The sequence below is a fragment of the Podarcis cretensis genome, assembly GCF_951804945.1.
Source record: "Podarcis cretensis genome assembly, chromosome: Z".
Lineage (NCBI taxonomy): Eukaryota > Metazoa > Chordata > Lepidosauria > Squamata > Lacertidae > Podarcis > Podarcis cretensis.
The window spans coordinates 18,775,753-18,791,367 of record NC_137184.1 but is presented as its reverse complement, the minus strand read 5'-3'; the positions used below and the strand labels follow the sequence as shown (position 1 = coordinate 18,791,367).

The 15,615-nt window shown below is 45.1% G+C and overlaps 1 protein-coding gene across 1 annotated transcript; it reads right to left on the bottom strand.

The window, feature by feature from the left end:
• Nucleotides 1–459: 459 nt before the first annotated feature.
• UBAC1 (UBA domain containing 1) lies at nt 460–12,879 on the bottom strand. Its single transcript, XM_079961409.1, has 10 exons — nt 12,666–12,879; nt 11,900–12,020; nt 11,260–11,333; nt 10,261–10,368; nt 6,347–6,449; nt 5,963–6,071; nt 4,094–4,331; nt 3,396–3,482; nt 1,997–2,135; nt 460–1,305 (listed from the first exon to the last, which is right to left on the bottom strand). The coding sequence occupies exons 1-10, from the start codon at nt 12,801–12,803 to the stop codon at nt 1,190–1,192; spliced, it is 1,233 nt and encodes a 410-aa protein (XP_079817535.1). The 5' UTR covers nt 12,804–12,879; the 3' UTR covers nt 460–1,189.
• Between the last annotated feature and the right edge of the window lie 2,736 nt (nt 12,880–15,615).

The window sequence follows — 15,615 nt, the reverse complement described above, 5'->3', positions numbered from 1 at the left end:
GGCATTGAACTGCATGCATAGGTGCATTCACACTGGTTTTGTTCTGCTTCCTCCATATCCAATTCATAGGTTCATTTGGCCTAGGGTGTTTAGTTGCACCTTAGGGAGAGTGCAAAGCTAAATATTTCTCTGCTAGTTGAGTATGAGGGAACATTAACACAACGGCACACTTCTCCCCTCTCCCACAGGGCCAAAGGCACATGATATTAGCTGCTTAATGCCAGGATTTATCCTTCTTCGCTACCCTTCCTGAACACTTGCGTTGACATGTTCCTGAAGATATATGTAATGGCCTTGATTCAGTTACCCTGTTCCGAGCCACCAAATCAGCTTTTCTTGGTTACACCAAATATGCTCTTAGGGTAGGCACAAACCAACCCTATTCCCAGAGGTCTAACAGCACTTGGTCTCACCCCCACCCGGTCATGCTGCCCTCAAGAAACAACTAGCACAGACAGCCACATGCAAGATGTGTTTTATTCTCTGCGAAGGAACCCTGACCAAAACCAGGCCCGGCCTCAGAAGGGCTTCAGACAGAAAGAAAAAGCTGGAGGTGACCAATTCTTATGTTCTTAATGCCAGCTCCTTCAGATGGGGTGAGGAAGGTTACTTCCAGGGTCTCTCTATTCCACAATGACAAAAAACAGAATGCCAGAATGGTGTTCGTTATCTCAGTGCAGAGGTAACTGTATGAGGAGAAACAAACATTCTGGAGCTGACATTGTGGGGCCAGTCAGGAAGAGGCCTCTGCACTCAGTCTGAACATTAAAAACATGAATTATCTTTTCATTTCTTCAATAAACACATTCTGAGATAACTGTGAACACCTTTTCATGTATTTAGATGTATAATTTCCTGTTTCTATAGAAACACTTGAAAGAAAACAAACACCTAAGTCTTCAAACCATCTTCCACTAACACGGGGTGTGTGTGTGTGGAATAATAATAATAATCACACAGTATGTAAGCCAGAACTGCAAACAAAAAAGTGGGTGACACAGCAACCCCAAAATGCAAAGAGTGAACACCCAACACACTACTTCTGCTCTCTCCTGGTAAACAATTTGCCCTTTTTGTTCTTCTGGAGACTCGGGGCCAAAAAGAGTCCAAAATGACCATACAAGCAAGGATGTTTACTCCTCCCCCCTTCTTGTTCTTCATCTTGTTCTTCTTCCTCCTCCTCTTCCTCCTATGTGCGATTCAGCGTCTGGAAGATTCGGGAAATCTGTAACATGACTGGCCCTGTTTCTGGATCGTTCATCCACTGAGTGCTGTTTAAAGGGTTTTCAAGCATGTCTTCAAAGGCTGCCAAAGAAAGGAGGGTGGGGATGTTCAATTTATAAGATACAAGATAAAGTACAACATTTTATGCATTTCCCCATCTCAGTTTCCAACCTGGACTCTGAGTCCAGTTAAGCAGCCCAAAACAAGCATCAGCTGGAGAGACTGAAAATTCCCTTACAAAAAGTAACTGGTCCAATAGGCTGAACTACTTTTGCAGTTTAATTGCTGTAGATTCCATTTTGTTGCTGTCTTTAGGTTCTTATCTGAAACGCAATACCATTTTTTGTAAGCCTCCTGAGATACTGCAGGATTTGGGGTTGCTTAACACAAAGGGACGTGGGTGGTGCTGTGTGTTAAACCACAGAACCTAGGACTTGCCGATCAGAAGGTCGGCGGTTCGAATCCCCAAGACAGGGTGAGCTCCTGTTGCTCGGTCCCTGTTCCTGCCAACCTAGCAGTTCAAAAGCACCTCAAAGTGCAAATAGATAAATAGGTACCGCTCCGGCAGGAAGGTAAACGGCGTTTCTGTGCACTGCTCTGGTTCGCCAGAAGCGGCTTAGTGAGCTGTACGCCGGCTCCCTCAGCCAATAAACCAAGATGAGCGCCGCAACCCCAGAGTCAGCCACGACTGGACTTAATGGTCAGGGGTCCCTTTACGAAGAGTTATACTAATTCAGCCCACACAGATTTCCCATGGCACAAGAGTACTGACCGAGTAGCGTTTTAGGATTTGTGAGTCCCAACTGTACCACTGGGTTTTCTAGGATGGCTTGGAAGAGGGGGCTGGCAGGATCTATCCCCTTGTCTAAGTCTTCTGGGGTGGGCTTCCGGTCTCCCAACAGCCACTCACACTGCAGAGCAAGTCAGAAGGAAATACGTTAAGGCAGCAAATCCTTTTACAGTGGTACCTTGGGTTAAGTACTTAATTCGTTCCGGAGGTCCATACTTAACCTGAAACTGTTCTTAACCTGAAGCACCACTTTAGCTAAAGGGGCCTCCCACTGCCGCTGCACCGCCGCCACACAATTTCTTTTCTCATCCTGAAGCAAAGTTCTTAACCTGAGGTAATATTTCTGGGTTAGCGGAGTCTGTAACCTGAAGCATATGTAACCTGAAGCGTATGTAACCTTAGGTACCACTGTACTTCCCTTTCCCTGTAAACACAATTTACGCATGGCTCTGCTTTTTAATGCTTAGTTTGGAAGTCTTAGTATAGTTTCCGCACAAAAACAAGGGTTACAATTCAGACACAGACAAAGTTTCTTAAGAGATTAACTGAAAGCAGCAGAAGCTCACCCAGGAAGGAGACAATTTCTCCTGCTACACAGACCTGCTTTTCAAGCATTTTCTAGAGAATCTGGTGGCCAGATGAAGCAGAAGACCCACCCAGCCCAGCATCCTGTCCTCACAGTGGCCAACCAGATGACCTAAAGAAAAGCCCCCCAGTGCAACAGCCTCACTCCTCGCTTGCTTTTACAGAGCACCCATCTTCTAACAACATTTGTTTTCTGATGAGGGAAACAAGAGCATGGCAGACGAACACAAGCTCCAAGGAAGCCAATGGAGATTCCACACAGAAGCAGGCTACCTGCTCTGACCACTCTCTACTACTACCACCCCAGCCCAGCAATGGTCCTTTCCAGTATAAGGCTTGGCATTTGCCACCCACTGCAAAGTACAACTTCCATGTGCTATCCCGCTTAACACTAGCTCCTCACATGTGGCTTCCAACTCCCAAGCCCAAAGGAGTCCTAACAGGATGAGCTGAAATAAGCTGCAGCTTTATAAAATTCTCCACTAAGCAGGAATTACTGCATTTGATGGCAAGGATCAAGGATTGCGCCAATTCAATTGCACTGGGGTGGCACAGGGTTTTTAAAGAGGGAGAATTACATGCATCTCCACCACATTCTCAAATGCAAGGATCCATTCTTGGTGCATCTAGGAAAAAGCCATGCCATCTGCTAAACGTTCCCCACAGAAGGGACCTTGAAAGAATTCACCCACATCATGAGGCTCATCACCCAAAGGCACCCACAAGGTGCATGTGATGGTTTGGGAGGCAAAAGAGAACAGGCAGAGCCCCCAGGCATGATGGTACAGGTACTCACTGCTGCGTTCTGCTGGTTGTTGTTCACTCGGAGGGCATCCACCACCTCTCTCTCATCAAAGCCCATCTCCATCAAGGCGATGACAGCCTGAAAGCAGAACCACAAAGCTTATGTCAGGGACAAGGGCAAAGCCCTTCCAAAGGTCTACAACATACAAGGGCCAGGAGGTGACGGCCATACCCAAGTACGTGGCAGAAGAGGAGGAGAGAGGCCAGGTTTCTAGGAGCAAGGAGATTGTAAAACACAAGCCTGTCTGTAAAAGGGTATGCATTGATTTTGATGAGCCCCACTTGTCACCACGCTCTGAGATGCAAGAGATGCAAAAATATATCACAGGCTAGATTGGGCCCTTTTGGTGTCAGTGCTGGAAAATTTGAAGTGGGTGTTTTGACAGCAGCAGCACTAGAGATGCCTGCAACAGCCCAGGGGACAAGGTGGGAAGCTGAAGAATTTCTAAATGGTTACCATCCTACTCAAAAACATTTTTATCATGTTGGCTTTTGAAAAAAAAACAGACGGCCACAGCTTTCAGATTAAAAAAGCAGTTACCACAAAATACCCCCATTGTATAGAATCAAATGTCCATTTTGGGAATCTGACACACTGTGGACTGAGAATTTATGGACCATTTCCAGTGGCATCAGCAGACTCTCACACCAAAATCCAAAAGAACACATGTGCACATACAGAAAGCATACCCGCGGATCAGGCCGGAACTCTCTTTTCCTGCGGATCTTCTTGAATATTTCTGTCAGCTCATCTTTTGGCTCTTCTCTCCCGACTTCTTGGTTGGGCCCCTCGTGCGCCTGGGCAGGGGGGGCTGCAACTCCTTCCACTGAGGCATTTTCCAGAGAGAACTGACCTGGTAGGGGGGCATCAACGGTGGGGTCATCCGAGTGTTCAATCAGCCACTCCATGGCCTGAGTCACAGACATGCTGGATGAAAAAGTTGACAAGTAAGGAAGCAGCACCAACAACATTGGGGCAGAAACAAACTGGGGTGGGGGTGGGGGTTTACCCTTTGCCGATTCTCAGTGGACTTTGGCTCCTGCCACTTTTGCCAGTGGCCCTGCAAACCACAGTGACTACCAGCCACACTTTTGTACTTCAGTGGAACGGACTCCCTTGCAAAGTGGTGAGCTCTCCTTCACTGGAGGTTTTTAAGCAGAGGTTGGGTGGCTTTAGCTGAGCTTCCTGCACTGAAGGGGTTGGGCTGGATGACCCACAGGGTCCCTTCCAACTCTACAGTTTTATGATTCTATGAGACAAGAGAGCCTGGGAGAGAAAGAGCATTATGCGTGTGCACCAGAAACAAGCTGGAGGAAATGAAGGACAGCTGAAACTCTGTGGAACTGCACACCTGGAACACAGAGACCTGGGTGTTGCTGGGGACCTTTAGCAAGCCATAGAGGGGCAGGAACTATGGCAAGTGCTCACAGAACTCAACGCCAACTGGCTAATTCAACCTGGAAACTTGGCTGGGCCTCCCATTCTAAGCTCCAGCATTCACCATTCACCACCAATTCCCTCAAGAGCAGCAGAAAGCTACAACTTCTGTATATTCTGTGTATTCACAAAACTGAAGAGGCAGCAAGTGGCCAACTCTACTTGCTCCTGTCACTTGAAAACAGGCAGCCAACCACCTCTTCACACTCACTTGCACTTCTGTCTACCAGCAACAGCCCCCTGCCATTCCCCTGGCTCATAAAACCTATAATATGCTTGGGGAATATGTTGGAAAGGGAACAGGGAGAGAAATCACATGGTGGCTCTCGCTGGAACCTTTCTTTTTTTAAAAAAATTAAGCATACCTATACATAGCAATCCCAAATAGCAATGCAATCATGGGAGAAGGAGCCTCTCCAATTCAGATTCATTTACTGGTATCAAGTCATCAGACCATCACTTAATATATATATAATGCTTAATAAAGGGAACAGCTCATCCTCAGAAGTGAAGCACAAGTTCAATATAAAGAGTTATAGCTCCTGTTGTCATGTTGGTTAATTTCAATGAGTGCTGTGGATATGGACAAGCTGGAAGGTATGTAGAGGAGGGCAACCAAAATAATCAAGGATATGGAAACCAAGTCTTAATAGTTGAGGGAATTGAGTATGTTTAGCCAGGAGAAGAGGACAATGAGAGGGCAGTGAGAGGAGATATGATAGCTATCTTCAAATATCTCAAAGGCTGTCCCATGGAAGATGGGGCAAGCTTGCTTTCTCCTGCTTTGGAGAGTATGTTCCGAACTAATGGATTCAAGTTACAAGAAAGGAGATTCCAACTAAACACTGGGAAGAACTTTTCTGACAGTAAGAACTGTTCAACAGTAGAATGGACTCCATCGGAAGGTGGTGGACTCTCCTTCCTTGGAGGTTTTTAAGAAGAGGCTGGATGGGCATCTGCCATCAGTGCTTTAGTTGAGATTCCTGCATTGCAGGGGGTTGGACTAGATGGCCCTCAGGGTTCCTTCCAGCTCTACAATTCTATGAGTCTTCACTTACAGTCTTCTGTGGGGAGGCGGGGACCCATTCTCAAGGGGAGGCTCAATTGCCAGGGACACCTACTGGTTCAAGCGAAGGGCTTTGACCGCTCTGCTTTCTGGAAAGCCCATTTCTGTCAGTTGGCGCAAGGCAATCTCATCCACTCGGTCGTCCTCATCTTCATCCAGCATGGCTAGGGACAAGAATGGCAAGGTCAGTTCACACCTCAGCTCTACCAGTGCTGGGGAAAAGCAGGTCCATGTGTGCTTGGGGCATCTTTCGCTACTCACGAAAGCTGGGGGGCACTTGCTTCACACCATGCTTAAACTTCCCCAGACCTTCCCAATCTCCAAAACAGTGCTTGCAGTCCATGGCAGGAGCCATGTCAGCCCCTCTGTATGACCAGTGGACCAAACACACCTCAGGATGTAAGTCCTAGGAAGAAGGTCAGAAAAGACCCCATCGTACCATTTGCTTTCTTAAAGAGCTCAACTGCATCTGGGTTCAAAGCTAGCAGCTTCTGGGCAACTTCTATGAGAGAAACCAAGATCTTCCGAAGCTCTGTCTGGAACTGAAAGAGGGAAGGCAGTCAAAGCATTTTGTAGGTCACTTGTCAGGCATGCACCTTCCGCCCTTGTTCCTGTGCCAGGAGCGAGGGAGGGCAAAGAGTACTGAGCAGAATGAAGGGGGTGAGGAAGGTATGGGGGGTTTCTTAAACACTTTTTTTTCACCATAAGGTTTATAGGTAGGTTACAATAAAACAACAATACAACGTTCAAATCAGAAAAACACTGTGGGGCTCAGGTGTCAAAGGCCCGGGGAAAGAGGTGCAGCTTAAGAATACACTCATATTACGCTAATACTAGAAAAGCACCATCCATGAAATCTTGCAAAAAGTCAATCAGATCACAGCGTCTTATTAACCTGATTGCTTTCCAACACACACAAGTTATTAGTTCCATCAAGAAAAGGAGGATGCCAAATCACATGCCTGATTTGCTAGTGACATTCAACCATAGTTAAAAATAAATGATGGTATATGGCACCAGACAGACTAGCAAAAATGAAAAGATTGATTAGTAATAAATGTTGGAGATGCAATAAAATGAAGGGCACTCTATACCATATGTGGTGGACATGTTCAGAGATCAAAAAATTCTGGGAAACGATCCATGAAGAAATTAAAAAAAAAAATAAAGGTTTCATATAACAAAAGGGCAGAAACGTACTTATTAGGAATTTTGAGTAAAGATATCCCCAAAGATAAAATTAACATATTCCTATACGCAACAACAGCAGCGAGAATGTTGGTGGCCAGTTACTGGAAAGTAAATAACATCCCAACAAAAAAAAGGAATGGTTAAGTAAACTATGTGAGTATCTGGAGTTAGCAAAATTGACGGATATAATAAGGCACAAATCTAAAACTATGGTACAGAAACAATGGGAATGCTTAAATGAATATTTACACAAACAGGGATCAAATACGAAAGTTTGGTTGTGCTTAGACTAACCTTGTGGAGAATACAGAGAATACAAAGATTAGATGGACTCCGAAAGAATTTAAGGAAAGGAAGGGACTGAAGAACAGGTGTAAAGGTGAATTAGATAACCAAGAGACGTGTGGTGAATGCGGTGGAAGTCTTTTATAATATTTTAACTAGGATTTAAATATTGTAATGTTTGAAGTATGAATTTGGAATAATTGATTATGAAAAGTATTTTTTTTCTTCATTCTTTTTCTTGTTTCTTTCTTTTATCTTTTGTCTTTCTTCTTTTCTAGTCTGCATTCTGGAAAATTGTGTAGACAAATTGTTTTTATGTATGGTTATGTATTGTTTCTATTTCTTTTTCTATTCATTTTTTGTAGCGTATAGTAAAAATAAATAAATAAATAATGGCTTAACATAGGGGTGGAGAATACCTTTTGGTCTGAGATTCAAAAGCAGCCAACCTTCCACGCATGACACTGACAGATGGGCAACCATAGCTAGAATCCAGGGCTGTCTGAACTGGGTACCTTTTCTGCTTCCCTGACTCCAGCAAGATGGGAGCCAGACCCAGCTTTGTGTATGCCCTGATGTGGCAATAGCAGGAGCAGTGTAGGGACCCAGCAAGGATTCATTAGTACAGAAGCATGCAACTACTTTGCAGTGAACCATCACTTATTTTTAATGATGGCTAAACAGAACCATAATTTGTAAACTGGGCTCCTGAAGGGCAGGAGGGAACAGCTGTCCCTGGGTGCTCATAGCCAACAGAGTAAAGGTAAAGGACCCCTGGGCAGTTAAGTCCAGTTGAAATCGACTATGGGGTGTGGTGCTCATCTCTTTTTTAAAAATAAAATTTTCAAGTAGTTTTTCCATAACAAACATCATATAAAATAAACATTGATACAATATCGCAATATGGGAATTTCCCCATCCTGTGACTTCCCTCTACCCTCTCCATGGTTCCATTATTTTTGGTTATATCAAGCATGTCCAGGTCATACTTTCCATCTGTATATATCTAATTCTTATCTATCATCATAATACTGCAAATGTTTTTTGAATCCTGATGTATCAACTTGTATACAATGCTTTGACATATATGCAAAAAGAAAAAAAAATCCCATTCATTGTTAAATTTGTTATTATCCTGATTTCTGAGTCTTCCTGTTAATTTTGCCATCTCTATATATTCCATCAACTTAATTTGCCAATCTTTTTTCGTGAGAATTTTTTCCTCTTTCCAGCATTTGGTTTTCAATATTTGTGCAGCCGTGGTTGCATACATAAATAGATTTTTTATATTTTTGGGATATTTCCCTTGCTGTTATTCTTAATAAAAAGACTTCTGGCTTTTTAACAAAAGTTATTTTAAGTATTTTTTTCAATTCATTATATACCCTTTCCCAAAAATTCTTTATAACTTTGCATTGCCACAACACATTATAAAATGTACCATCTACCTCTTTATATTTCCAACATTTCATTTCTTACATTTGTGATCATTTTACTGGCATTAAATACCACCTATACAGTGGTACCTCAGGTTAAGTACTTAATTCGTTCCGGAGCTCCATTCTTAACCTGAAACTGTTCTTAACCTGAAGCACCACTTTAGCTAATGGGGCCTCCCGCTGCTGCCGCGCTGCCAGAGCCCGATTTCTGTTCTTATCCTGAAGCAAAGTTCTTAACCTGAAGCACTATTTCTGGGTTAGCGGAGTCTGTAACCTGAAGTGTATGTAACCCGAGATACCACTGTATATCATTTTCATATAATTTTCTTTTAACAATGTACAAGCCGTAAATTTCAAATCATTTCCCCACAATTTTTTCCAATCTGACATTTGGATATTATGTCCCATGTCTTTGGCCCACTTTATCACTACACATTTGACGTCTTCATCCTTAGTATCCCATTCAAGCAACAAGCTACATATTCTTGACAATACTCTATTATCACATTCATTTTTATCAATGATATTCTTCCTATCAATGACATATTTATTATTCTCCAAATCTCTAAATTCCTCTTTATCTCCTTCCATGTTTTTTCATAGTTATCTTTAATTATATTTATATTTTTTGCTGTTAGCCAAATTCCTAAAGAATTCACTTTTTTATGAATATTTATACCTGCCTTCTCTTCTATCTTCATTTTATCTTGTCCTGAGACATTTTTAACTATATGTTTTGTTTTTGCTTTACTTAATTTAAAACCTGATACTAGGTCGATTTTTTTAATTTTCCTCAATACAGTGGTACCTCTGGTTATGAACTTAAATTCGTTCCGGAGGTCCATTTTTAACCCGAAACCGTTCTTAACCTGAGGTACCACTTTAGCTAATGGGGCCTCCCACTGCTGCCGCCACGCGATTTCTGTTCTCATCCTGAGGTAAAGTTCTTAACCCGAGGCACTACTTCCAGGTTAGCGGAGTCTGTAACCCAAAGCGTTTGTAACCCGAGGTACCACTGTACAAAACTATCGGATCTTCCACCGTGATTACTAGATCATCTGCGAATGATTTCAGTTTATAGGCTTTGCTCCCCACCTTAATTCCTTTAATTGCATCGTCCGGATCATGTGGCATGACTAAACCACTTCTGGTGCACGAAACACTGTGACGAGTATACCTTCCTGCCACAGCGGTACCTACTGATCTGCTTGTGCTAGTATGCTTTCAAACTGCTAGGTTGGCAGGAGCTGGGACAGAGCAACAGGAGCTCACCCCATCATGCTACCAACCTTACGATCAATAAGCCCAAGTGGCTTAGTGGTATAGACCACAGCACCACGTGCATCCCTAGCCAGAAGAGTAGTGACTACTAGAGATCGCTGAGCAGAGCTGATGGGCCCCAGACTGTAGCAGCCCAGAAGAGGAGCAGAGTACTCACATCCCTCATACTGTGGTGAGCCACGCTGCGGTCCACACTGTGGGATGGGAGGCTGGTGGTTGCCTTCAGAATTGCCTCCTTGTCAGGTGCCTTCTGTTCCTGTTTCCGCTAAAAGAGAAGTGAAATATGCTGTCTGCATAGTGCAGCAATCTCCTTCAAAGAAGCAGACATCAATGAGACAAGAACCAACTCCTCCAGAAAGGAAATGCCCATTCCACTTATAATGAGGGTTTCATTTCTTGAGGAGCCTTTCTAGTTCCTTTAGGGAACCACCCTCCCACTCTCTGCCAATGGTTCCCACCAGGTGGGGGGACGACGCAACAGCCTCCCTTTTCCAACCACCCAACATGCACATTTTCTTGGCCAGCTAGTCATACCTCTTGCCTTGCAGTTCTTTTCATCTCCTCCACAAAAATGTTGGAGAAAAAATATCCCCTGGCCCTTTAAAAAAATGCCTTACAGGATGTGTGCAGTGATAACTTCTCCCTTGGGGACATACAGACACCCTGCTTATCAATTGAGGATAGGAAGGCTGCCAGCAAGCAGCTAAAAATAGAACCGAGGAGATCTTGAATGATCAGCACACACCGCCCAAAATAGGCTGCAGGGACATAGAGCTCAAAGACGGCGGGGGGGGGGGGGGAGAGAGAGCAGCTGCTTCCCACCTGCTGCCCAGATCTGCCTTTGCCGCCCAACATGCACACACTCAGCCCTACTTCCTAAACCTCACTTTTAAAAATTTTCCCAGTGCCCCGGGAGATCTGCTCTGCACTGGCTTTGGGTAGCTCCCATGCTGTCTGTTTTTTCACAGAGAGACTCACAGGGTAAACACAGGCAGACTGTGCCTTAAAGGATGCAAAGAAAGAAGCAGAAATACTCCTACAAGCTGACAAGATGGACTCTCTCCTGAAATCCAAGCCAGATGAGCCACAGGTATCTTTCTACAACTTGTCAAGGCAAAGGCCAGAAGAAGCCACCCCACAAGGCCCCTGGACTCACTTTTTCCTCTGCAGAAATGTCCACCATTTTTGGAGGGGCAGGTGGAGCTCTTTTCTTGACTAGCACTAAAACATCTAGAGAGAGAAGAATTGTCTGGAGTCAGAGAACAAGCATTCCTTGCACATTTTCTGCAAATGGGGTATGGGAAGATGAAGTATTCTGCTGTGTTATGCCCCCACCAGTAGAAGATGAGTCCACAGGGAGAAATGAAATACAGGCAGCCCCCGCTTACATGGGTGTTCTGAGGCACAGCACACGTCAGTGAAATATAATTGAAACCCATTGAAAAAGCCTGCAAACACCCTGTTCCCCCTTTTAGTGATGCTTCAGTAATTTTTTCATTATGCTTCCAGGTCACTTCTGGCTTCAGCATGATGCACGTATACACAATTGTGCACATATTTAATGTGCATAAACGGGGGGTTGCCTGCAGAGTAATGACTTTAATACTATTTCTGAGGACAGCATATGGCAGTAAATGATACAGTTCCCCTCAGTGTCCCAAGTGCTTAAGAAGCTGAAAGTTGTCCTCCAGACAGCAATTCAGGTGGGCACACTTCTGCCCATTGCTTAAGACTAATTGCACAGTCTGGGTATCTGGATACTCCCTGGGGTGTTACTTATCACAACACTCCCTTACCTTGGTCTTGAATATTTTCCTCCAGGACCGTTTTTGTGTCGGTCAGCACCTTTTCTGAAGCAGCATGTATCAATTTATGGTGTGTTATACATTTTGGATCCTCCAGGCTGCCGGGTGCACACTGAGGTGGGAAAGTAAAAAGAAGCAGAAGCTGAATCAAACTACTAAACTGGGGGCGGGGATGGGGTGTGTGCGCACGCAAGCCTTTTCCACCTGGGCCAAACGCTTCCAAGGTACATCGCAGCAACAACAAAACGAAACAAAACGCAGCCCCTATGTTCTGCAAAATCACAAACGGTCAGAAAAACCCTGGGAGAGAAGGAAGTGAACGCAAGGTAGAGAAGGTTGGAACTCCGCAGCTGAACACCAGCTTCGCCTGCAGAAGGCCTTGCGGAGGAGGGGGCATAGCAGCACCCCTGACTCCCAGCCCCAGAGGGCCACGGGTCGGATCTGGCAGCTTCTCGAGGCAACAACTGCGACTGCAAGCGGGGCATAGCTGTCAACTTCTCCCTTTTCTTGCGAGGAATCCTATTCGGAATAAGGGAATTTCCCTTAAAAAAAAGGGAAACATTGACAGCTATGAAGCGGGGAGGCGGGCGCTTCTACCAGCCGCCGCTTCAACGCTGGTTCTGCAAGGCCTCTCCCCTCCCGCCCCCCCGCTGATGAACCCAGCAGGATCGGGGCCGCTCCGAGCACATAAGGACCCCTGGCCAGGCCCAGCATTCAGCGTCCCCCTCCGCCCCCTCCTCTGCTCCCCTCCGCTCACTCGCTTGAGGCAGCGCTCTTTGAGTCGCTCCACGGCCGCGTCCTCGGGCACCTCCTCCAGCCACTCGGTGCCGTCCAGGGCGCAGACGCGGACCCGCAGCACCTTCGCCGCGAAGATCTTGTCCTCCTGCACGAACATCGCCGCATCGCCGCCGGGAAGCCGCCCAGGGAGAACGCAAGGATGCGAACGGCCGGCAGGGAAAGGAGACCGGAAGCGGGCGGGGAGAAAGGAGGGGAGGGGCAGGAAGCCCGTCGCCCGTGGGATACCGGGACCTGCAGTCCCAGCCTCTGCCGCGGAACTACGCGACGCTCTTCCATAGAGATAGGAAAGCTGTAGAGTGGATCATTGCCTGGTTGACAGGGGCAACCTCGGGGGCCGTTTCCAACCCGCCCACTCCGTAGCTCCGCCCCGAGTGGACTCCCGCGGAACTCCAAATTCATACTTCAAACATTACAATATTTAAATCCTAGTTAAAATATTATAAAAGACTTCCACCGCATTCACCACGCGTCTCTTGGTTATCTAATTCACCTTTACACCTGTTCTTCAGTCCCTTCCTTTCCTTAAATTCTTTCGGAGTCCATCTAATCTTTGTATTCTCTGTATTCTCCACAAGGTTAGTCTAAGCACAACCAAACTTTCGTATTTGATCCCTGTTTGTGTAAATATTCATTTAAGCATTCCCATTGTTTCTGTACCATAGTTTTAGATTTGTGCCTTATTATATCCGTCAATTTTGCTAACTCCAGATACTCACATAGTTTACTTAACCATTCCTTTTTTTTTGTTGGGATATTATTTACTTTCCAGTAACTGGCCACCAACATTCTCGCTGCTGTTGTTGCGTATAGGAATATGTTAATTTTATCTTTGGGGATATCTTTACTCAAAATTCCTAATAAGTACGTTTCTGCCCTTTTGTTATATGAAACCTTTATTTTTTTTTTAATTTCTTCATGGATCGTTTCCCAGAATTTTTTGATCTCTGAACATGTCCACCACATATGGTATAGAGTGCCCTTCATTTTATTTCATCTCCAATATTTATTACTAATCAATCTTTTCATTTTTGCTAGTCTGTCTGGTGCCATATACCATCATTTATTTTTAACTATGGTTGAATGTCACTAGCAAATCAGGCATGTGATTTGGCATCCTCCTTTTCTTGATGGAACTAATAACTTGTGTGTGTTGGAAAGCAATCAGGTTAATAAGACGCTGTGATCTGATTGACTTTTTGCAAGATTTCATGGATGGTGCTTTTCTAGTATTAGCGTAATATGAGTGTATTCTTAAGCTGCACCTCTTTCCCCGGGCCTTTGACACCTGAGCCCCACAGTGTTTTTCTGATTTGAACGTTGTATTGTTGTTTTATTGTAACCTACCTATAAACCTGGGACGCAGGTGGCGCTGTGGGTTAAAGCCTCAGCGCCTAGGGCTTGCCGATCGAAAGGTCGGCGGTTCGAATCCCTGCGGCGGGGTGCGCTCCCGCTCCCAGCGCCTGCCAACCTAGCAGTTCGAAAGCACCTCCGGGTGCAAGTAGATAAATAGGGACCGCTTACCAGCGGGAAGGTAAACGGTGTTTCCGTGTGCGGCTCTGGCTCGCCAGAGCAGCGATGTCACGCTGGCCACGTGACCCGGAAGTGTCTCCGGACAGCGCTGGCCCCTGGCCTCTTAAGTGAGATGGGCGCACAACCCCAGAGTCTGTCAAGACTGGCCCGTATGGGCAGGGGTACCTTTACCTTTACCTATTTTTGGTCATCTGCATACTATCTCTTGCTTTTTCCTGTAGGACTAATTGCAGTCATTAACAGTCATCAACAGGTTTACCATACCATACCCATAGAGTCAATCACCTACCTCTTACTACCCTTCTGAGAAAAACCCCACCCCCACCCTCCCACTATATTTAAGGCTCTGGTGACTTCTGTTTCAGTGTATCTGAAAAAGTGTGCATGCATACAAAAGCTTATACCCAGAACAAACTTAGTTGGTCTCTAACATGCTACTGGACGATTTTTTAATTTTACACGGAGGGGGTGCTGGTGGGGCTAAGAGGTTGAAAAGTTGATTGCAGCTTAAAGTGGGGGGAAGAGACCTACAGCCTCACAGTGTAGGCCAAGGTTTGTGTTCCCACACTGCAGGTGTGGGGTGGGACAGTGAAAACAGCTTACACAGCCTTGCAGTGTAGTTCAGAGAGAAAGAAGGGGGCTGTACCTAGACAAACCCCTATAGTTCCCTGAGAAAGGCTTTGCTGGTTTTTCATTACAGCTGAAAAGTCTTAGTAGTTTCTTAAGGGTTCCCACTGCCTGCAGTAGCATCCCTGCATCAAAGACATCCGAGAAAGTAGCACGGAATGGGTGCTGTCTCCCCCACTTTTACTATTATTATATTCAGTGCTATTTTTCTAGAAAAAGAGGTGCCAGAACTCACTATGAATGCTTCCCTTGTTTTCTTATAATGGCAATGGCATCCAACTGAGAGGTAACAGAACTGAGTTCCAGTGAGTTATGGCTGAAAAAAAGCCCCAATTATATTATGTATTTTATGTTTTAATATGTAAAAGGCCCAGTGGTCTCTTGATTTTATTATTATTATTATTATTAGTAGTAGTAGTAGTAGTAGTAGTAGCAGTAGTAGTAATAAATTGTACAGGGTAGAGGTGGGAGCTGGGTGAAGTTGGTTTTGCAACCACGTCCCCCAAAGCTCAAGGTATTTTTCTGTCTTTTGATGGGGGATGAGAGAGAGAGAGAGAGAGAGAGACAGAACACCAGCTGCTCCCCAAAACACAGAATTCCCATTTTCAGCTCCAGAGTTTTGCATGTCCCCTGCACATATCTACCCAGGTTTACTCCAGAGTAAGCCCAGTGAGGTTGACTCCCTGGCAGTTTTCGAAATTAGCCAGGCTCCAGTCGCATTTTGCACCTGTATTTTGACCACTTGCGACCAA